This window comes from Ictalurus punctatus, chromosome 28, assembly GCF_001660625.3.
Source record: "Ictalurus punctatus breed USDA103 chromosome 28, Coco_2.0, whole genome shotgun sequence".
Classification (NCBI taxonomy): Eukaryota; Metazoa; Chordata; class Actinopteri; order Siluriformes; family Ictaluridae; genus Ictalurus; species Ictalurus punctatus.
In genome coordinates, this window is record NC_030443.2 from 782854 (window position 1) to 807853 (window position 25000).

Consider the following 25000-nt stretch of genomic DNA (forward strand, 5'->3'; position numbering starts at 1 on the left):
CTTGAGTCACTGGGGACGACTAAGACAGAGACACACATATGCGACCCTCAAAAACACACACACACATACACACACACACACGTGCAACACACACAGGTGAATGCTGAACTCGACCCTAAAACATACACACACACACACACACACACACGACCCTAAAACCTTTACACACACACACACACACGACCCTAAAACCTTTACACACACACACACACGACCCTAAAACCTTTACACACACACACACACGACCCTAAAACCTTTACACACACACACACACACACACACACACACGACCCTAAAACCTTTACACACACACACACACACACACACACACGACCCTAAAACCTTTACACACACACACACACACACACACACACACGACCCTAAAACCTTTACACACACACACACACACGACCCTAAAACCTTTACACACACACACACACACACACACACGACCCTAAAACCTTTACACACACACACACGACCCTAAAACCTTTACACACACACACACACGACCCTAAAACCTTTACACACACACGACCCTAAAACCTTTACACACACACACACACACACACACACACACACACACACGACCCTAAAACCTTTACACACACACACACACACACACACACGACCCTAAAACCTTTACACACACACACACGACCCTAAAACCTTTACACACACACACACACGACCCTAAAACCTTTACACACACACGACCCTAAAACCTTTACACACACACACACACACACACACACACACACACACACGACCCTAAAACCTTTACACACACACACACGACCCTAAAACCTTTACACACACACACACACACACACATGACCCTAAAACCTTTACACACACACACACACACACACACGACCCTAAAACCTTTACACACACACACACGACCCTAAAACCTTTACACACACACACACACGACCCTAAAACCTTTACACACACACACACACGACCCTAAAACCTTTACACACACACACACACGACCCTAAAACCTTTACACACACACACACACACACACACACACACGACCCTAAAACCTTTACACACACACACGACCCTAAAACCTTTACACACACACACACACACACACACACACACACACACACACGACCCTAAAACCTTTACACACACACACACGACCCTAAAACCTTTACACACACACGCACGACCCTAAAACCTTTACACACACACACACACACACACACACACGACCCTAAAACCTTTACACACACACACACACACACACACACACACGACCCTAAAACCTTTACACACACACACACACACGACCCTAAAACCTTTACACACACACACACACACACACACACACACACACACACACGACCCTAAAACCTTTACACACACACACACGACCCTAAAACCTTTACACACACACGCACGACCCTAAAACCTTTACACACACACACACACACACACACACACGACCCTAAAACCTTTACACACACACACACACACACACACACACACACGACCCTAAAACCTTTACACACACACACACACACGACCCTAAAACCTTTACACACACACACACACACACGACCCTAAAACCTTTACACACACACACACACACACACACACACGACCCTAAAACCTTTACACACACACACACACACACACACACACACACGACCCTAAAACCTTTACACACACACACACACACGACCCTAAAACCTTTACACACACACAACCCTAAAACCTTTACACACACACACACACACACACACACACACACACACACGACCCTAAAACCTTTACACACACACACACACACACACACACACGACCCTAAAACCTTTACACACACACACACACACACGACCCTAAAACCTTTACACACACACACACACACACGATCCTAAAACCTTTACACACACACACACACACAACCCTAAAACCTTTACACACACACACACACACACACACACACGACCCTAAAACCTTTACACACACACACACACGATCCTAAAACCTTTACACACACACACACACACACACACACACGACCCTAAAACCTTTACACACACACACACACGACCCTAAAACCTTTACACACACACACACACACACACACGACCCTAAAACCTTTACACACACACACACACACACGACCCTAAAACCTTTACACACACACACACACACACACACACACACACGACCCTAAAACCTTTACACACACTACAGACACGTCCCTAAAACTGTTACAAGCACTTTACACAACACTGAAACACACACTCTCTATGACACTGACTTTACACACACACACAAATAGCCCTGATGTCTCAGTACAGTGTTGTGGTATACTTTATCACGATAATGATTTCACACGTCTACTGCTGAAATAAAACAGTAAAGGCCCTACACACTTTCTATACCGACTCTATACTTAAATTCCACACACACTATACATGAGTACCACACACACGCTATACTTCAATTTGATACGTACTCTATACTCTATACATCCTATCTTCTACACAACAATCTACACACACTCTATACATGAATTCGACACACTCTATACTCTACACATGAATAATTCTACACACATATTCTACTGTAAAGTTCTCTCATTAAGCTAATGAACACTTCAGAAAACCATGCCCCTGGATGGAAACGTCCAAATAGAGTGAAATAAGCACATTACAAACGCTGATCTGTAATTTTCCACTCTCTAATCCAGTAAAATGGAGAAGTGGGTGATATAAAATGAGAGATGAGATGACCTAGCGAGTGTGTGAAATCTAAAAGTTCACGTCAGGTCAAAAGGTTGCCGAGATACCATCAAAGATGTTCTACTTCAGCAGTTAAGTGTTTGTGATCGTACACGCCTTGCAGTTCGATATTTTCTAACAAACATGGATCTGTTTCACGGAGTGAAATAAACAAACTAGCGTACACTAGACTCTGAGCAGGATAAAGAAGCTACACTGATGCTCTTCATATCTGAGGACATGCACTGTGGGGTTCTTATCCTCATGCACACCTCCACACATCAGCTCTAAACCGAGGATCGACACGTTTCCGTCCAATCATCGTTAAACATTCTGTTTTCATCAACAGTGTGGATCACTAATCAGACCTGAAAGTGTCCAGGAAATTTCAGACCTCTCTCTCTCTGTGTAAACTATTTACATTAATGTGAGTCGCACATCATTTACATAAACGTGTGTGATTAGATCAACTGAAAACAAGTGTCTGCTACAGAACCTGCAATGCTGCATGTTTTTACACAACAAGAAGAAACTAGAATTGCTGAACCACAGGTGTGTTGTATTTTTTCTTTTTCGGATCCGCTACAGTACTTTTTTCCACTACCACGACTGTTTTTGTCAGACAACCGCATGAGCGAAATCAGTGACGTGAGCCAGCAGGAAGTAGTTTAGTGTTTAGAGCGTCAACCGAATTTGAAAAAAGTTTGTGTTCAATTGTTAAGTTGAGAATGCTTTCGTGTGTGTGTGTGTGTGTGTCTCAATAAACTGTCAATACTTCCCCACAGTTTTTGGGCTGAATTGGTTCAAAAATTTCCTTCATTTATTCATCAAATGATGCAGTTATATTGTAAAATTTCAAAAGTGTAGAAATAACCACAGAGCACTTGAAGTGGAGTCACAAAAGCGCACATTCACTCCGACATTTCTTTTTTAATGCGGGGATTTTCTTCAGTCTGGCAACTCTCGTCTCAGTTCCTCCCAATCTGGCAACCTGGTCACCGAGTAACGGTTCCTATCTGCGCCAAACATCACAATGCAGCCGGATGCCGCGTTTAAACACCATTAAAACTGCGCGGTTTTGCCCAGAAGCGAAAATAAACACGCTCCAAACACACACACACATATCCATTATGTTTCATATTTTGCGATTTAATTTGAATAAAAGAGAAAGAAGGGGTGTAATCGTCGAGGCGAACAGGCTGTTATAGGAATTAGCAGAAATGCTACACAGTGCGTGTGGTTTTGTTTTGAAGCCGCAGTGAGACTCTAATGGAGGCAGAAAACACCTCTACACCATGAGTTCACTCTTTAGAGAGGATCAGTGAACAGTGATCGCATCCGGGCACAAACGTGTCGAGTCCAGGGGAAGATGAAGTTCATCCGCAGGCGCGAGGAGAGGAATAAATCACCGTTAATGTGTTAAACGGTGAAATATCGCGGGGTATCGCGATACTTTAACGCGCGTTTAAAATGGACGAACACAAAAGAGAAGGGGGAAAAATAGCTGAAAGATGAAGATAATGAAAGCGTTAAGCGTCGCTGATGGTTTATAGACGAGGAGGAGGACACTGTTTAACTCAGAGGATTTATTAACATGTTTAATCAGCAACGCGGGTCTTAAATCCGTTCCTCTGCTTAATAACGCCTCGTGTTTATGATCAGATTTCTGAAGGGGTTCAATAACTGCCATATTTATTGAATATTCCTCCATTTATCTCTTTCACCCTCATTCAACAAGTTACATCAGCTCTCATTCTTCGTGTGTGTGTGTGTGTGTGTGTGTGAAGTCTCAGATTGTAGGCGTCTCTCTTTACCCAGGAATTAATTAAGCACGTTTAAATGATGAACTGAGAGTAGTGAGATTAGGATTAAACGAGTGCAGACTGAATCCACATCTTTCTCAGGAACAGATTCTCTTTCTCTCCGAATTATTTTTTTAAATTATAAACCAAAGATTCAACACAAGAACTAGTGTGAAGACTTACCGTTTTCGGCATTTTTTTTTTTGGTCCTCTTTCTTTCTTTTTATTATTTCTAAATGTTTGTTTTAAATATACATATATATATATATGTGTGTAAATATATATATATATATATATATATATATGACGTCAGCGGTCAGGTCTTAAAACTTCTTCTCCATCCAGCGGTGATGCGGCCGACTTTCTCACCAGCGGTTTCACGCGCAAACTTTCGCTTTTCTCCGTTTTTCTGCTTTTTTGTTTCTCCTCTTTTCCCCCGTCTCTTCTCCTTTTCAGTAGCACAGAGTGTGTTTCGGCGCTGCGGGGTGTGTGTGTGTGTGTGTGTGTGTGTGAGAGAGAGAGAGAGAGAGAGACACAGAGTGGCGCTTTTTCCTGCTAACGGAACTCACTTTATAAAACCACACCCAGCAGTCTGTCTCTCTCTCGCGCGTGCATACTCGAGCACTAGCTTACTAATAAGTGTGCACTACGTCACCACTGCAGGAGGCGGAGGAGCCGCTCGAGGAGCGCATACTTCTGTACTGCGTAGTGGGCGTGTACCTCACTGCTGTATCCTTTATTAATGCGCGCCCCCGTGCTTGTTCCGAGGTGCATGTTCACGTGAACGCGCACTACACTTCCGCACTAGTCGTGTCACAGCACTACAGCAGCACTAGCACACTACTGTTCGCGTCGCCATGGTGACGGTCCAACCTGGAATTCCGAAATGCAGCGTCATCGGCGCTCGCGCTCCGTTCCGTTTGCCATGGATTCGTGGATTAAAGAGCGCGCGCGTACTAGCCTACTGTATTAGTGTGCTGAGGTGTTCCAGCTTTGAACTCAAACAAACAAAGTGAATTATTGATTCATTCATTAATGTAATTATGGTAGTGTGCTAGGTTTTACAGCTTTCATCAAAAGACAAAAAAAGAGAGAAATAATATGAATGTAATTACATTAGTATGATACTTTTAAAACCTTTGAACTAATGTAAATTTATAAATAAATAAATTGATTAATGAATATTAGTGTAATTACATTAGTACGCTACAGTTTACACCTTTGAGCCAATGTAGATCATATAAATATAATTACAGCCGTACACCACAGTTTAAATCTTTGAACCAGTCTCATACTAAATCTAATTTTTTCAAATAAAACTTCCAATTACTAATTAAAAAATAAATGATTTAAATTATCATGAGTTACTACAGTTTTTAAATAACATTCTAAAAAAATAAAGCAACATCGTTACAGCGTTATGCTTTGGCTTAAAACTTTACAGCGCTTTCATAAGTAGCGTAGATTTGTTTTTAGAATTAAAGGTTAAAGAAAATCATCCATCCATCCATCTTCTATAGCGCTTTATCTTTTTCAGGGTCACGGGGGAACCTGGAGTCTATCCCAGGGAGCATGGGGCACAAGGCGGGGTACACCCTGGACAGGGTGCCAATACATCACAGGGCACAATCACACACACACTCACACACCCATTCATACACTACGGACACTTTGGACATGCCAATCAGTCTACCATGCATGTCTTTGGACTGGGGGAGGAAACCGGAGTACCCGGAGGAAACCCCCGCAGCACGGGGAGAACGCGCAAACTCCGCACACACAGGGCAGGGAATCGAACCCCGATAAAGAAAATAATAATTAATTAAAAAAGAAAGAAAAAAATCATTCGTAAAATGAGCTTAATTATATATTTTTCATCATTCATATTTATTATTATTATTATTATTATTATTATTATTATTATTATTATTATTACTGATTTCCCAGACCCGTGTATTTCACCTTTTCACCTCTTTTTTGTAGCTTGTTTTGGTAAAGGAGCCTCTTTGGCAGCATGGAGTGTGACTAATATGTTATCAATGCAGAAAACACACACACACACACACACACACACACACACACACACACACACACACACACACACAGAGAGAGCCAAATAAATCAGTCTCACACACACACACTGACTGCAGTCATACATGGAGAGAAACTATTTTTTTTTTTTTTTTTTTTAAAAAGGAAACCATAGGCACACGGTCAAGTTTCCTCTTACAGAGTGTGTATTATAAACATACATGAGAAGTGAACACATTTAAACTCTGCGGTCAAACACAGCAGTGCTCTGTATATTCACACACACACACACACACACACACACACACACACACACACACACACACACACACAAGGGCCATGTTGGAGAATGAGAAGTAGAAGGAGAGAGAGAGATAGACAGTATGTGAGTATGTGAGTGTGTGTGTGTGTGTGTGTTTGTTCAGTCTGCAGGTGTGTATTTAACACAAGTTGCACAGATTAAGCCTTACACTATCTACTGTCTGATAGGAAACACACACTGTCGGGACTTGTGTTTGCACACAGTGTGTGTGTGTGTGTGTGTGTGTGTGTGTGTGTATGTGTGTGCGTGTGTGTATATGTGCGTGTGTGTGTGTGTGTATCACACATCAATAACAAAACATACATGATAAACATTTATCACAAACAATAACAAGGAAAAGAAAAGTGATGTTTGTGAAAAGATCCATCTGTGCGATGGTAACAAAACTAAGTAAGTAACAGGGAACTGCTGAAATCAGTACTGACACCAATAAAATCCAGATGCCATGAATATGTAAATTAGAAACACATCAAACTTTACTCACCACACTACTTTTTTTCCTAGTAATGTGATGCAATAACAGGTAACATTTGCATACTGAAACCTGATTGGCTCTTGTGTTTTATGACACAATAACGCTTTTCTGTCACATTGTTCAACACAAATGTACATGAACGCACCAACAAATGTGAAGAAACATCACTTTATTTCACTTTATTTCACTTACACCAGCAACTTCCACACGTTCAGAACACATTTGTGTCAGGAAACATTATAAACATGATAAAACCTGCAATTCCTCTGCAAATAGTCCACATTTTAGTCTTCTCTTTTTATCTACACTCCTGTCTGTTCCTTCACGATGTACAATATAATAACATGATCTTCATATACTCATGACGGTTTCCAGGGGAACCTTTTAAACTAATTCCGATTCTTTCCAATGAGTCAGATCATTCGGTTCAGCTCTCCAATGAGAGTCGACTCTTACGGCATGTGTTTTGACGTGCGGTTCTTTCTGTTATGGCTGAAATTGTTTAATTCTACCTTTCAATAAACAAGAGAACATCACTTTCCATTTGCGTTGTATGGAAATTCCACCCTGTCGTGATGAATCATACAATAACACACACATCTGGGAGTCAAACAACCGACTCGCTATTCACACAAACGAACAGCTCAGATGTTCAAACAGCCTGATTAAATCCAACTACAGTACGAGAGCCATGTGTCAAAAACAAACAAAAGAAAGAAAGAAAGAAAGAAAGAAAAAAACGGTTCATATATCATATATGAGTCGACTCTGAACGTTCAGCTCAGACTGTCGATTCAAAAAGAGTCGACTCCTTCGCAAGCGACGCACGAATAATTCCATTTTTAAAATACCGCGGTTTATTCGGTTTAAAGTGAAGGCCCACAATTGGGAACTATAATTCGCTGTTATGGTTTTCAGGGGAACTGTTTAAACTAGTTCCGGCTCTTTTAGTGAGTTAAACAATTCGGTTCACCTCACCAGTAAGAGTCGACTCATTACGATGCTCATAATCCGGACAAAATTTGCGATGTTTTTTCATTAACCTGAACTAAAACTATACAGCACTATGAAGCTGATTTAGTTTAGAGTGGTGCATTTCATACGGTAATCTACATTAAACGAGAAAAGATATATACATATATACGTATCGGCTCTCTAAAAGATCCAACTCAAAGAACCGACTCGTCAGAAACGACACATCTCCAGTTTAAACCGAACACCGGTGCTAACCGGAAGTCTGTGCGGTGCGCTGTTCGCATCCCGTGTATTGTTAGTTTCAGTCTTCCTCGTCGGTGTTTGTTGTTTGTGTTTATTTCTTTCTGTCCCGTGATCAAAACAGGTCTGTTTGTAAGCACAGCGCGCGCACGCGGCTGGTGCGTTAGTGTGGAGATGAAGAAGAAGCGCGCGGAGAAGCGCGGCCATGTTGTCGCCTGGTTGAACAAAGCGGAGTGGGAGCAGGTGGTGGATTACCTGCACTCCCGCGAGCCCGCTTTACAGACGCACGCGCTGCACAGGATCACCGCGTGGAAGGGGAGGTGAGGATCACGCGCACACACACACACACACACACACACACACTGTCCCAAAGATACTCATCATGTAGTGCACTAGATAGGGTACAGAACCCAAGAATGAATGCGTAGTGCACTACATGGAGTGCAGAAGATATTAGAGAGAAGTAGTGTTACACAGGGTGTAGTCATGAGTAGTGTATGTATATATTTATATTTATATATAGCGCAATACAAAGGGGACATTACTGTGCACTACATAGGGAGCACCAGTCTAGTGCACTAGGGTGCAGAAGTCCTTATTTTATTCTCTATGCACGAGGTATACACCTATTAACTATATAAATATATTAGTGCACTACATAGGGGATGGAGTTGTGGCTTAGGGATTAGCAGGTTAGGATGTTTGTACCCTTTGTAGTGCGCTACACAGCTGGAAATATGAGACACGCCCCTTTTCATAAATGAAGTGTATTATAGTGTGTTTATACTCCATATATGCAGCAGTACAGTATATTCGGTGTGTGTGTGTGTAGGTTTGGGCCCAGTACTCCGGTTGCCATAGAGACCACGGCGAATCTGGTACGCTGTCAGATTTTGGACCGGAGCGGGAAATTGGAGCGAGACGATCTGGTGCTGCTGTACGGCATGGCGCTCACCAGGTGTGTGTGTGTGTTTCTTTATCCTTTAATGAGAGTGATGTCATGGAACACTCAGAGGTGTGGACTAACTACATACACATTTCCCAATTAACAACTTCAAATAAATAATCAAATCCATCACGCTTTTATTCTGTACATCACGCCGTTCCTACACGGTATTCCCACACGCCGTTCCGACACGGTATCCCCACACGCCGTTCCGACACGGTATTCCCTCATGCCGTTCCGACACGGTATTCCCACACTCCGTTCCGACACGGTATTCCCACACTCCGTTCCGACACGGTATTCCCACACTCCGTTCCGACACGGTATTCCCACACTCCGTTCCGCCACGGTATTCCCACACTCCGTTCCGCCACGGTATTCCCACACTCCGTTCCGCCACGGTATTCCCACACTCCGTTCCGACACGGTATTCCCACACTCCGTTCCGACACGGTATTCCCACACTCCGTTCCGCCACGGTATTCCCACACTCCATTCCGCCACGGTATTCTCTCACGCCGTTCCGACACGGTATTCCCACACTCCGTTCCACCACGGTATTCCCACACTCCGTTCCGACACGGTATCCCCACACGCCGTTCCGACACGGTATTCCCTCATGCCGTTCCGACACGGTTTTCCCTCACGCTGTTCCGCCACGGTATTCCCACACTCCATTCCGCCACGGTATTCTCTCACGCCGTTCCGACACGGTATTCCCACACAGTATTCCTTTTCACTAATCCACCATGTTAGTTCACCATGGTATTCCACAATGGTAATCCTGTCACCTTACTCTGTAATACTTTGTTCATTATTATTGTGTGTGTGTGTGTGTGTGTCTGTGTTCGTGTTCAGGTTTGTTAATCTCATATTGGAGCGAAAGCAAGGCAGAGTGGCCAAACCACTGCGACGCCTCGCCAGCACTGTGAGTGTGTTATAACCCCACACACACACACACACACACACACACACACACACACACACACACACTTCATATAATGTACATGTATAGTTAACTGTGTGCTGTGCACTTTATTTAAATACAATAATTCTGAATCGAATCATGAATCAGAAACTCCACTAGTGATTGCGAGTCTGACAGAATCTAATCGCGAATATGAATCAGAGTCTGAATCACGAACACTTCTGATTCTAATCTAATAGGGAATCTGATTCGAACCCTGAATCACAATCTCCACTACTGATGTAGACTGATTCTGATTCTGACTCTCTGATTCTTTCTCTCTCTCAGATGAATATTCCAGAGTGGATTGTGAATCTGAGACATGACATCACACACCGCAGACTTCCCACGCTCAAATGGTGCCGCAAAGGTCAGATACACACACACACACACACACACACACACACACACACACACACACAGGGGACATGTGTTAAATCAACTTCAGCAGGCATGTTGGTCAGGTGTATTTTGCATGTGTGTGTGTGTGTGTGTGTGTGTGTTACAGGGTGTGAGTTTGTGTTAAACTGGCTGCAGCAGCAGTACTGGTCTCGGCAGCTCAGCAGCCTGTCAGACTGGAACTCTTCATCCGAGGAAGAGGAGGATGAAGAAGAGAGGACGAGAAGGCAAGAGGAGGAAGTGACGCACAGACAGACAGAAATCGAGAGACACAGTGAGTGCGCACACACACACACACACACACACACACACACAATACAGGCACCCAAAATATCTGTGTGGACGTCAAAGTTTATTGAGTGAACTTGAGATGTAGAAGTTAACGGTCCAGACTGCAGACAGGAAGTGGATAAAAACCCACCAGGAGAGACTCGACATCGTTCACCTCTGAACCTCTGATGATTATATGTGTGTGCAGAGAGAGCGAGAGAGCTGCTGATCTCCTACGAACGAGAACAGTTTCAGGTAAATAACACACACACACACACACACATGTTTTAAAGATGCTATGATCCACTCAACAAAGTGACACTCGGATGTAGACGGATGTAGAACCAGCAGACGAGGTACACCGTCATCATCATTCCATTAACGGGACGGGACAGGAGGTTAAGGGGACGAATGGACCGACAGGACAAACAGACGGGACAGACCTGCCCTGGTGGCAGAGTGAGACCGATGGGACGGTGTGACCGTGAGACAGACCGGGTGAACAGCATGGTAGAGCTGGACGTTCAGACAGACGGGATGGACGGATAGACAGGACCGAACGGGCAGACAGATAAACGGGAAGATTGGTCTAACAGAGAGACGAGACTGACAGAAATAATTAGAACCGAACAGGTGTGTTAGTTCCCACACAGCTCTGAGAGTGAAGGTAGTCCTGTAAAGGTGAAGGTGAGGTCGAAGGTGAGGGTGAAAGTTTGCGTTCATCTCGTCACTCGTCACCTGGAGTGATTTTATTTTAAACAGATCACGTGACAGAGACTGTAGAGGAGTGTTGAGCTGCAGCGCACAGAACATAACGCACTGTAGTTCTCTCACTCACCACTAGAGGGGGGTATGTGTGTGTGTTGCAGCACATGGTTTTAGGGCATAATAACAGTTTTAAATCACTTAAAGTGAAGTGTTTATTAATAACGATCGATTTGTAACTATAAAGCGATGAATAAACACACACACGAGCAGCTCTGTGACTCTGCACTCTTCCTCTGTGTGTGTGTGTGTGTGTGTGTGTGTGTGTGGTGAGGGGGATAAGGCATGGAGAACACCGTGCACTTTCGGTCGTGTCCCGGATGTCCTCGCTGAGACTCGGTGTTTTATTGTGTTTTGATTTGTGTGTAAACTCGGGTTCAGATTCAGATCGTGTGATCAGCAGAAGGAGTTTATTCATTTATTCTGGTTCATTTGTTCAGCCTGACCGGATGTGTGAGTCAGTGCGTGCGTAACAGTGTGTGTGTGGGTGTGTGTGTGTGTGTGTGTGTGTGTGTGTGTGTGTGTGTCAGTCACACTCGTTTCTCCAAGGACAGAAAGAAAACATCAGGACTGAATGTTCAGTGTGTGAAGTTTTGTCTCTTTATTCTTATTTCATTTACGTTCAGCTCTACATCGATATTTTCATAAAATATGTCGGTAATAAAAAAAAAGCCCTCCATTGTGTGTGTGTGTGTGTGTGTGAGGATAACAGTGCTAAACTGGTGGTTTATTAGAAGTTAATAAACCTGTTATTACGGGTAACAGTGGTGGTGTTAATATCAGGTGTAATAACGTTCGCAGGTGTTTGAGGGTTTGTTGAAGCGAGGGCTGGGTCGGGGTTCGTGGCCCAGCACCAGCGCAGATCTCAGCTGGGTCATCGCACAGATACAACAGCTCAACTCCGAGGCCAGGTGAGTGTGTGTGTGTGAGTGAGTGAGTGAGAGAAAGTGACTCTGTTGCACTTTATTTCCCAAATATAACATTTAAAGAGATATTTACTTCGTGTGTGTGTGTGTGTGTGTGTGTGGGTGTGTGTTGGTTACAGAGATGCACTGATCAACACGTTAGTGCAGGACGGGTTTCTGATCCCAACTGCAGAGCAGCTGGAGTCCCTGAACATCGACCCGTCAGGTACACACACACACACACACACACACACACACACACTTAACTGCTCAGTTAGCCAATAATCTCTGTCTGTCTATCTGTCTGTCCTCCCCCCCCCCCCCCCCCCCCCCCCACACACACCCCCACACACACACACACACATGCACAGAGGAGGTGTTGGACCTGTTAGCCCCGTGTGTTCCTCCAGAGTTCCTCCGCTTCTGGTTGCCGCTGCTGAAGGTCCTGACCTCCAACTCGTTTATTAATCAGCTGCTGGAGAAGCTCTTCACTGAGCTCACCAAAGAGCCGACCAATCACAGGGCTTATTACGCTTCAGCCTGGATCTCCGAGATTCTCCACTGCAACTGCAGGAGTGAGTGTGTGTGTGTGTGTGTGAGTGTGAGTGTGTCAGTGTGTGAGTGTGTGTGAGTGTGTGTGAGTGTGTGTGAGTGTGTGTGAGTGTGTGTGTGAGTGTGTGTGAGTGTGAGTGTGTGAGTGTGAGTGTGAGTGTGTGAGTGTGAGTGTGTGAGTGTGAGTGTGTGAGTGTGTGAGTGTGTGTGAGTGTGTGAGTGTGTGTGAGTGTGTGAGTGAGTGTGAGTGAGTGTGAGTGAGTGTGAGTGTGTGTGAGTGTGAGTGTGTGTGAGTGTGAGTGTGTGTGTGTGTGTGTGAGTGTGTGTGAGAGTGTGTGAGAGTGTGTGAGAGTGTGTGTGTTTATATACGTTGTGGATTAAAGTAAGTTTGTGTATGATGTTAGTTTATAAGGGTTGTGTGTCGTTATAAGCGCTGTGTATTAACGTGTGTGTGTGTGTGTGTGTGTGTGTGTGTGTGTGTGTGTGTGTGTGTGTGTGTGTGAACCAGGTGAGTCGAAGGCCTTCAGGAAGATGAGGACGATGAAGGAGCGCGTGTTCATTAACAGAATGTCGCTCCGATGGCATGAGCTCATATCAGTGTGTGTGAACGCACCGTGTGCTGCTACACCGTTCCTGCTGCAACAGTGTGTATACACACACACACACACACACACACACACACACACACACACGATGCCTAAACATACGCACTGTCATTGTGCATACATATGTGTTTCTGTTCTCACAGGATTTTGACGGACATGGATAAGCCCCTCCCCCTGGACACGCAGCATAACTTGCTCCGCCTCTGCACCATCTACACCCAGAGTCACCTTGGCAACTATGTACCTGACAATCCAGACTCCTCCCACCCTATCTACACACTCGAGAGCCTCCAGGAGAGAGTGGGCGGGGCCATGCAAAACAGACACACCCAGTCATCCGATGACACGACAGATCTGGCCAAGGCTCCGCCCACACAGGAAGTGCAGGAGCAGCTGAGTGCAGAAACGATGCAGGAAAGAAACGCAGCGTTACGAGGGTCAGCGTGGAGTGTGTGTACAGGTAGACAACACGCACACGCACACACACACACACACACACACACACACACACACACACACACAGAAAATATTTTATTCCCAGACAGAACACTGTAGCATTTGGGATGCAGACCAACTCTAACCGGTGTGTGTGTGTGTGTGTGTGTGTGTGTGTGTGTGTGTGTGTTTCTGCAGATAAGGTTCCCTGGAAGCAGTACCCTCTGGGGAAGGTTCCGGGTCAGACGGGCGATCCGTCGTGTCTGATGGTGGAGACGTATACCACGCTGACTGTGTTCGACCAGCAGGTCACGGGTCATGGTCACCACGGCAACCAGAGGTGAGAGGTCACATGTGCATTGTGCTGTGATCTGTAGTAGTTTTTCTTTTGTGTTGTATAGTAAGAAAAGATGTGTGTGTGTGTGTGTGTGTGTGTGTGTGTGTGCGCGCTCAGTGTGCCACTTCAGAGCAGAACCGGATCAGACGGACTCCTGTGGACTCACAACGACATCACCAAGCTCAAAGCTGGACTAAAACTCTTCTAATACACACACACACACACACACTGTAGGAGTGTGTGTCACAGTGTAACATGTCGCATGTGAATTTTTTCATATTAAATTTTGAAACGGATCAACACGGTTCTGTCTGGTGTGTTTGCGTCCTTCAGATGTTCTTTAAGGGTTCTTTGGATATTTGAGGGTTCTGAGCTTCCAAAAAGGGTTTTACAGGGAACCCTTTACACCTGGCAGTCTGGGTTCTTTTTTTGTTGTTGTTTTGCAAGGGGGGCTGTTACATAGAACCTTTTTAAAAGTTCCTCAGATACACTTGAGGGTTCTACAAAGAAGATTTAGGAGTTCCCTCAGAGAGACAACCAAAGAATCATTAAGAGATAGGAGAGAATACCTGAGGGGGACTAAAAGGTTCTTCAAATTTTCTTGAGGTGTTCGTTATAAAATCGAGGGTTCTTATTCTCCTAAATGGTTCTGGTTGGAACCATTACCCTTTAAGGGTTCCCTCAGCAGGAAGACCAAAGAAACCTCTAGGCTTCCAAATTCTTCACTTTTAGACAAAATGATGGTTCTTTAAGGGGATCATTGAAATATTATGGGATGGTAACTCCCAAAAAATGGTTCTATATGGAGCCCTTTCTGTTTTGAAAAACACTAGGGTTCTAGAGGAACAACCATAGAACCTTTAATGGCACAGTGTTTTCTAAGGGTCTACCTGTTTAGAATGGAGCTGGAGCTATTAGCCAATCATAGCACAGGAGGCAGGGTTAATTGACAGATTAGTGGTTGATGTCAGTGTATGTCGCCCCCTAGTGTGTGGAGGTATAACAAGCAGTGAGTAAAAAAACCGGACGAGGTGAAACTGAGGTAACCAACAGGGTTTGGCTTTATTGAAGAAAAAACAAACACATTTTGTCATTGAGACTTACATTTTGTTTGAGTCTACAGACCCAAAGAGTTACAAAGTTCCTTCCTTTTTTGGGGGACGGGGGAGGGGACGGGCTTTGTCTTTTTTTTCTTTTTCTTTTTTTTTTCCAAAAGCGAGTGTTTCGTTCGACACAGAACCAAACACTCATAGCTGTATGTCGCTGTTACACCACGAGACTCCAAAGTGTTCAGATCCACTCAGCCGGCCTGCAACGGCGCAAAGAGAAAAAACCCCAAAACGCAACACGGTACAATAAAGAAACCAAAAAGAGAAGAGTTTTTTCGAGGACACGATGAAGAGGTCGTTTCACTTCGTCACAAAAAAATCGCAATGTAATCGTTTTGTCATAGCAAACATCAAGATTAACGTCTTCAGTGGAGTTCATGATAAATCTGTTCATTCCTGAGACTGGGTCTGTGTGTGTGTGTCTGTGAGTGTGTGTGTGTGTGTGTGTGTGTGTGAGAGAGAGACAGCTGGTAAATTTTAAATACACATCTCATAATTGTGGTTTTAGTTTACATCTCAGCAGTCAATGACAGGAGGATCCTCAGAGAAAAGTCGGTTCTTCAGAACGTTCTAGAATCAGAATTCACCACCGCGACTCTAGAACCGACTTCAGAACGCCACAATACACACATCTGTGCTAAAAGTTCTGGATTCACGCACATGGAGGGTTATACAGTCTATAAGGCAGGCGTGTACAAACTGTGTGTGTGTGTGTGTGTTGATATTAAATTCTCATTTCACAATAAATCACAATAAAAGTATATTTGAACAGTAGAAAACTTTTCAGGAACCTTTTCATGAACCCAGCAAGTTTCTAAGGAACCATTTTATGAATACATGATTTAAAATTTTTTGTGGGGAAACCAAATAACCTTTTAGGAGCTAGAGAACCTTTTCAGAAACAAACATTTTCAGGAATAAAAATAAAAAAAAGACACGACAGGAATTTGTCAAGAATGTAGGAACATTGTTATGAACCCAGGAACCTTTTTAAGGAAAGGATTTATTTATTTTTTTCAGAAACCAGTGAGCCTTATTGGGACCTGGAACCTTTTCAGGACCCCAGGAATGTTCCTGGAAACCTTTTCAGGAACCTAAAATCATTTTACACATATCAATAAATGTTTTCAGGAGCTTAGGAACCTTTTCAGGAACTTTATTAGTAACCCAGAATTTTTGTATGAGTGAGGTTTTTTTTTTTTTCCAGGAACCTGGGAACCATCTCAGGAGCCTTTTTAGTGTCACCAGATTTAGTTTTCTCCGGAAAACCAAGGAAGATTTTTGTGAGCACAGGCACCCAGGAACGTTCTGAGGAATCTTTTAGGCATCTAGGATTGGTTTTAAGGGCTAAGGAACGTTTTTAAGGAACCTTATTTGGAACCCACAATCTTTTAACACGTGGAATGTTTTCCAAAGCCCAGTGCATTTTTCAGGAATTCCGGATCTTTTTTCAGGAACTTGGTGACCTTCTAAGGAACCTCTTTAAGATTTTTTTCAGACACGAGTCTACCTTACTGGGGGTTCAGGAAGCCAAGAATATTCCCAAGAACTTTTAAATAGGAACCAGGAACCCAAACCAAGAAATGTTTTTTAAAAGCTTAGGAACCTTAGGAGGAACCAAGAACCTTCTAAATCCAGGAACCTTTTCAGGAACACGGAAACCTTTAAACGGACTGATTTGAGTTATTGTGAAATCCAACGGAACCGAATATCGGCACATGTGTGTGTGTGTGTGTGTGTGTGTGTGTGTGTGTGTGTGAGACCTCCATACAATACAAAAATGTGTCTTTTTGTGTACAAGTCCTCACGTCGTTGCTTCATTTGGGTTCCGTCCCAAATTGCTTGTCATTTAAAAAAAACCCAGTTTCACATTTACCTCAGAACTCGGCTCTCACGTCGTCATGGTGACGTTCACATCCAAAACCACTACATAGTGCACTGTGTTTATCATTTCACAGCCAAGCATCGTCCAGTAGTCCAAACCATGTTGTGATTACCCATAATGCACTTGTCAGGAGAGAGGGGGTGTGGTTAAAAAAAAAAAAACAGTAAATATTTGAATTCTGCACGAATCCACATTTCAGTACACGCAAAAGTCCAGAGTGATTTATTTATATTATTTATTACACATTTATATCCCAAGCTAGCTGGGGTTAGCAAGGCGACCTCTGTGTGTGTGTGTGTGTGTGTGTGTGTGTGTGTGTGTGTGTGCATGCTTATAAAAAGCACTAATACTGTGCAAATCTAAGTGGTTTCAGTATTTACAAAAGGAAAAATATTTATATATATATATATGTATGTGTATATATTTGGACAGTAGCATACAGTCCATTTGTGTGTGTGTGTGTGTGTGTGTGTGTGTGTGTGTGTGTGTGTGTTACCCCCATCCATACATCAGAGAGAGAGAGCGAGATCTCCATCTGCGATGTAATCACGTTACTTCCTGTTCCTACGTGAGAACAGCTCTTTGGGTTCCGACACACCGAGCCGACCGGACCGAAGATTATGTTCCGTATGGGTGGTGACGCGGTGAAGCTCCATAAACAAGACGTGAGTCGTGAAAAACTACACATCCGACTCGTATAATTACCCTAGAGCACTATTCCTCAAACCCAGGAACTTCTACAGAGGATTCTACTAACTTTTATTTCAGGAACTGTTTCAGGAACCCAGGTGTTTTTAATCCAGAATCCCATTACCCATGAAACTTTTCAGGAATTCAGTACGTTTCAAAAACCCAGGAACATTTCTGATTGTAGTTTCTGGCTGAGCTTCTTCGTAGGAATACATTGTTTTTAGTACGGTAGCGAGGCTTGTTTGTTTAGCTACTTCAGTAAATAATCTGTCAAACCATTACATCACTACAGGTACTGATACAGGTACAGCAGGGGGAGTTTTACGGTTCTGGCCTGGTCCCGGTTCTCCGGTGTCGGCTTGGTGTGTCAGGGCTTTTATAAGTGGGCGTGTCTCTTTTCCCGAGATGTTACAATGTGCCTAGAGCTGACGTATTCAACGTGGCCAATTAGATATCAGCTCCGTTTCAATCAGCGGAGGTGTGGCTAACCACGCCCGTGTGTTATTGGCCACGCCCACTTATATGCCATCTTTTGATACGAGAGAAAAAGAGATAGAGAGTGAGAGACAGAATGAGTGAGTGAGAGAGATCCATGTCTATAGATGTCTTGCCCGGCAGGAAACAAGCCTTCTTTATGGGCTACACTAGTGACACATAGTGTCACTAACATTATGGCATTAATGTCGTTTTTTTAAAATCCTTTTAAATAAAACTAAGCAATTTTTATAGATATATAACTCTCTATATATTTATATATTTATATATATATATATATATATATATATATGTATTTATGTAATACTGTACAGCTCAATTTTTTTTACAATCAAGAAATAGATACAATTTGTATCAACAAACAAAGGTCGTTTCTACACATTTGAGGCGTGATAACTTGCTGCGTGCCAAGAAATGAAAATCAGCATCTCACAAGCGGCAGGAAATAAAATATGCAGAAATAAAATGTTAGATTTTCCTCAAATGTAGACAAGAAAGTATCTGCCATTAGCCTTCGTAGCTTTGTAGCTTCATAGCTCCAGTACAACGCTGAAGACGAACACACACGTCCTGGCTGATCGGCTACATTTGGGGTTAAATTTTCATTTTGCTATTTGTGAAAATATTTGAAATAGGAATTAGCGACTGCGATTGTTACCGTCGTTATTCGTCTTAACTTGCCCAGGGAACTTTTATCCAGAATACCATTCACCTTATTTACAAACCGGGAACCTTTTCAGGAACTTTTATCCCACTTCCTAAAAAAGACACATGCATGGGATCTGGGATAAAAGTTCTGTGTTGCTTTTCAGGAACCTGGAACCTTTTCTGAAATCCAGGAACCTTTTCCAGGAAGCCTGGCACTTGTATACAGGTTCCCAGGAGCATTATCGGGTACCTAGGAACTATTTTTCGTAGCAACTGAAACTTTAACAACGTTTAAAGTGCAGCGTGTAGGGTTGGTTTTAGTTCCAGGAACCTTTTTAGTTCCTTTTGAGGAATACTGGTGCATACTGTTCATCTAAAATTGTTTTTTTGGCTACATCCCGAACCGCATGTCATCACATTAAACCGTTTCAAAAACTGCGAACATTTTCAGGAAACTATTTCAGGAATCCAGGAACCTTTCTAGGAACCTATGTAGAGGTCAATGCTGATAAAGTTTTCATGTCACTATGCTAGCATCACCATATTGTATCCGATCATACGTTTTTTTTCACGTGGGAATGATCAGGAAAGTGAAAACGTAAGGATTAAATTCGCAAAAAAAAAAAAAAAAAGTAGCAGCAAGCGACCCGTCAATCAAATGTAAGAAACAACCCAACGACAGCCTGGTGTTCCGTGTGTGTGTGTATCGCACAGGGAGAAACAGGTAGGCAGTGTGTCGCAACCTTCCCACGAGCGGTAACCTGCGCTCATGAAAACAAAACCCCAGCAAACTACAACAACGAAATAAAGTGTCCTTTTCCCACCCGGACGCAGAGAGACTTCTCCAAGTCTGGAACATTCAAGGAATCTGCTAAGATTGCGCTAATATAGTAATATAATATACAAAGACGGGCAGCACGGCATTGTCTCCCAGCACCAATCAGAAAACAGATGCTCTTCAGGAGCATTTTGCTGATGAGACACGTCGACTGCCGTCCCTTCGTTAATGCACAAATTTCGCTGTGTTGCAATACGTCTTAACTGACTCACGAGCCGATTAAGCGCAGGACTCTTGAGTTATTATCTCATGCATCAGTTCGTAGCTTGTTAAAGCTATAATGAGTACATTTCTAAATGCTAAAATTTACACTAAAATAACCGAGTCCTCCTTGACGTCATCGTTACAAAATCGACCTTTCAGGACCCGGTCCGGGTCACAGCGTTCAGCTAGCGAGCTAATTAGGTTACTTTATACCCATAATGCTACTCGGCTACTGTTATTAGCGAGAAATCGATTCACGTTTAGCCCCTTGCTGTAACACGAGCTAGCTAATTTAGCAAGAAGAGTAGCTAAAAAAATCGTCATTTTAATTAATTTCAAGCTACGTAGGTATTTCAGCCAATGGGAGCGGATCTACGGCATCTACGACGTCAAGGCGGACAAGATCGGCAGTTTCCACGCCAAAGTTAAAATCGTCCGGATAAATCACCGCCGCTGTATCTTTTCATACTTCCAGCTATTAAAACACGTAAATTTGGAAACAAATGTCATATCTTTTATGACTCACAAGCCCAAATACTAATCCGTTACCAAAACAGAGCTTAAAGACCACGTAAACACGTTCAAATGTAATCTGAGGACTTTTCTAGATTGCGTAAAGTTACTGCACAACAAACACATCTAACAGGCTATATAATGCTAGCCACTAGCTAGCATTTATGTAAAACTCAAACACACATTGATTATCTTTTTGGCCTTGCTTAAGCAGCGTGAAGTCATCTTTAAAAATGGCTTAGTGCGAGTGAGGACATAGGGATGCCATTTGTATGTTGTCAGTTTTTTTTGTTGTTTTTTTTTTGGCAGGTCGGCGGTGTCAGGAAAATAATTGCTCTAAATAACCGCTAGTGCTTAAATACTAAACACACACGGTGACCTCAACAACCATCAGAAAAATATATATATTTATATATATCACGTTAACACACTTGTAGTGAGGTCACACGATGTAAGGCCATAAAAGTTTAAAAAGGTCAAAGTTCATGCTTTGAGGTACTCGAGAGTTAACACTCCTTTCGGAAAATTTCATGTATTCACCTTTTCACGAGGAATAAAAACGTAAGATAATCGCACGGTCACAATATTTACACTGGTGCAAGTGATTGTACTCGTATCACAATCGTTTCTGATCAGTGTTTCCCTACAAGGTTTTTTTTTTTTTCTTAAGTATAATTTCTTTCCTAAGTATTAAGTTTAATTCTCAAATTAAACGTTTTTAACATAAAACTACTACAATTCATGTTCCTTATGAGACAAAATGACTGAAACTGTTAATATTACTGTATTTTCCAGAGAATAAGACACTATTATCCAGGCGGTATAATCCAACAAAATAAAGACGCCTGCTATATTATATAATGCGACTAAGCAATGTGCATCATTGCTGCCAGAATTTGGGGGTGAGAGTGTTATAGAGTCCAATATAATGTATTGGCTGGAAAATACAGCACACAAAAAAACAAACAGCTGGTCTTCGTGATCTAGACTCAGGTCTTGCTTTCCTCTTTGTACCGTACGTGCGTTTTTGTCATTTTCCCAAAATGAAAAGCTCAAAGGCATGAGCATGAAGTATTAAATTGCTTTAAACACCTTCATCAATCAACAAACTTGCTTCGTTCTCCAGTAGATGATTTCTTTAACCTTGGTACAAGGCCCGTCATCAAACATGGATCCACCCAGAATCATGCTACATGATGTAGCATTGCAAATCTGAATCATGGTGCTAATGCAAACAAGCGAGCTATGTTGCGACATGGAAAGATCACCAGGGTAGGAAAAAAAGAAGAGCAGACGGATAAGGAATTATATCTTTCAAGTGACTGGCTGTGTAGATGAAATTAAAAAATATATATACTGCGGTAAGACGTTGTGCTGCTTCTCCTTCACTTGCTCAATGACAGGACCGTAGTTTCGTTACAATAACTGCAGCTAGCTGCTGAGGATCCGTCATATGAGGATTCTTCTCCATGACCGAGTGGACTACGTATGCTGGGAAGATATTGCAGAGGTTTCGGTAAGTCTGGTACTGATGTTCAGGGATCGGATGTCGCTCTTGCGGTTCCATCGGTCCGTGAGGTCCTGATGGCATATCCCATGGTGACCTCCAAATCTGTTCCATCTTTTCTGGCATACTCCGAACCATGACTCGTTCGCAACAAGGCATGAGTCCTCCCGTCAAGCCGTAACCTCCGTACCCGTAAGGCTCATTCCCACACGGCAAAGGATCCCAGCTGGCATGTTGCTCTCGACACAGAGGGGGCCGACGCTGCCGAAGAGGGTTACTTTCGTAAAGACGGGAATCTGAAATGCTGTCCATTCGTGTCATTCCCAAGGATCTGCCTTGCTGAGCAGGGCCAGACGAAGGCAACACGTTCTGGGGAAGCGGAGGATAGTCACCCGGGCAACTGGATCGAGCTCCAACCACCTGATGCTGCGCGTGAGGCACGAGGTGGGCCGAGGATTGTTTGCGTGGTCCCGGTTTGGGTTCATCCGTGCCATAACTTTGGACTCTCGTCAAAGCCTCATGGTGGAACCCATGTGCAAATGCTTGCAAGCGGGACTGTGCTTGGGATTGCACTTGGGATTGCGCAGATTGTGGAACCTTCATCCCATCATCCAAGCTACCTTCCATGGAGTACATCTCTCCACCGTAAGAGGAGAACGAGTCCGAAGAGTGGCTGCGTCCAGATTCAGGACAAATGCTGGAAGCTCGACCAGGATATCCTCCTCCGACTCCGACCGGATCCGGCTGTTCTAAGCTACAGAAGCTGTCTTGCATGCTTCCTAAGCTCATGGTGGAGAAATCGCTCAGCATTGAATAGTAGCCATGGTCACTAACTACGGAATCGTATTTGGGAAAAGGTTCACTGTATGCCACGGATGCACCCTGGCTGTTGGTGACCAAGATCGGAGGGTATTGGATGCTTCCGGCGTGTTCTAGCGAGCTGTGTGTGAAGTGAAGCGACCCCGGTACAGGGCTACTAGCAGAACGAGTGTTCAATGCCCCGGCTGCGTGACTTTTTGTCGGCGGCATGGTCGGGACGCTAAGAGCCGTCACTAAAGATGGAACCGAACTAGCTTCGGCTTTCCGAGCCGGGCAGAGTCGCTCCTCCTGCTCGCAGCCCACTGAACGAATGCTCGGGTCCGACTGACGTTTCGGCGCCACACGTTTCACCTCAGAACAGTCCCCTTTTGCCGTGGTGCCAGAAGTGCCACATTTTACAAGAGCACCTTCACTCATGGTCTTGACGGCAGACAGCTTGGCAAAAGCTCTGAGTTCGTCTGCGACAGATCGGATAGGCTGCGCTGCTCTCTCCGGGTGGTAGTACTTGCACTTGTGACCATACGTGCACTTCTTACCTAAAATTCGAACAAAATAAAAGGAATCAGTAAAGTCAGATCTTCTAATAAAGATCAGATCTTTATATTTATCGAATAAAGGTCAGATCTTTTACATATGGGTGTATTTTAATCTACAAAACATTATCCATATCCACATAATGTAATGATAGTATACAGTTGCCTACATTTGCTGTACTGACCGTAAGGACACGGTTGCTTTTTGTGCTCCGGCACGACAGGCCGCTTGCGGAGAAAGTTTTCCAGGCTTGGGCCATGTCGGCCTAGTGGGTCATCCGGTGGCATAAACCTACAAAAAAAGATTTTAAAAAACTTAAAATGATGTCATGAGACACATTATCATTTACGTGCCAAAAGAACAAAAAAGGAAATAAAACCTGGAGCTTACTTGTCATTGACAAAACTGTACATGAGAAGCCGTTCCTCGATGAACTTTTTCCACTCTGGCTTTTCATTCTGCAGATCTCGATAGTTGTCGTTGGACACGATGATGCCGTCTGAATCGCACGCCAATTTAACAATAAACCGATCGTCGTAACAGACGACACGTCGTCCCTGGACTCGACGGGAAGGAGTGAAGACAAGGATTTTTTCTTTCTCCAGCTTCCTCAGGATTTCCTGATCTGAAGACAAGAGGTGGCATCACATGTTACATCTCCTAACGACACACAGAAACACACTTTACCATATAACCATGACGACACACACGGTAATTCTGCGTTCTTTTACATACATACAGACCTGTTATAGGAGCGTCGGGTCGGGACTGCTCTTTCCTCCACGCCGGCACAAACACTGTGATGTCTTTGTGTCCTCGCTCCAGGAACCAGTCAACCGCCAACTGGATGCCCAGGCATGAGAAAACCTCTTTGTTTCCATGGCTACAAAACATCCCAGACACCAAGTTACTCATACACACATGCAAAGGTGCACATGTTGATATACACATGATCATCAACCAACAGCAGGTCTACTATCCACAG

At 43.5% G+C, this 25000-nt stretch overlaps 3 protein-coding genes across 3 annotated transcripts in view; 1 reads left to right on the top strand and 2 right to left on the bottom strand.

The window, feature by feature from the left end:
* Positions 1-5090, bottom strand: part of msna (moesin a) — a 28220-nt gene extending 23130 nt beyond the window's left edge. The window contains exon 1 of the mRNA XM_053677206.1: positions 4733-5090. Coding sequence (XP_053533181.1) covers positions 4733-4744 — 12 coding nt within the window. The 5' untranslated portion in view covers positions 4745-5090. The remainder of the gene's footprint in view (positions 1-4732) is intronic.
* A 3485-nt stretch (positions 5091-8575) lies between these two features.
* las1l (LAS1 like ribosome biogenesis factor) lies at positions 8576-15078 on the top strand. The gene is made up of 13 exons (XM_017459555.3): positions 8576-8912; positions 9425-9550; positions 10397-10466; positions 10794-10875; positions 11014-11178; positions 11383-11429; positions 12741-12850; positions 12985-13070; positions 13216-13419; positions 13905-14040; positions 14145-14461; positions 14635-14776; positions 14891-15078. The coding sequence occupies exons 1-13, from the start codon at positions 8767-8769 to the stop codon at positions 14979-14981; spliced, it is 1722 nt and encodes a 573-aa protein (XP_017315044.1). The 5' UTR covers positions 8576-8766; the 3' UTR covers positions 14982-15078.
* A 738-nt stretch (positions 15079-15816) lies between these two features.
* The window catches only part of zc3h12b (zinc finger CCCH-type containing 12B), a 17935-nt gene continuing 8751 nt past the window's right edge, over positions 15817-25000 (bottom strand). The window contains exons 3-6 of the mRNA XM_017459553.3: positions 24759-24898; positions 24406-24640; positions 24200-24306; positions 15817-24017 (exon numbers count right to left, since the gene is read on the bottom strand). Of these exons, the coding sequence (XP_017315042.1) occupies positions 22549-24017; positions 24200-24306; positions 24406-24640; positions 24759-24898 (1951 nt within the window). The 3' untranslated portion in view covers positions 15817-22548. The remainder of the gene's footprint in view (positions 24018-24199; positions 24307-24405; positions 24641-24758; positions 24899-25000) is intronic.

Excerpts from the sequence above, each read along its gene's own strand:
- las1l (XM_017459555.3), top strand. The coding sequence starts at position 8,767 with ATGAAGAAGAAGCGCGCGGAGAAGCGCGGCCATGTTGTCGCCTGGTTG. Across the intron at positions 12,851-12,984 it reads CAGCTCAACTCCGAGGCCAG|AGATGCACTGATCAACACGT; the intron begins GTGAGTGTGTGT and ends TGTTGGTTACAG. Across the intron at positions 13,071-13,215 it reads CCTGAACATCGACCCGTCAG|AGGAGGTGTTGGACCTGTTA; the intron begins GTACACACACAC and ends ACACATGCACAG.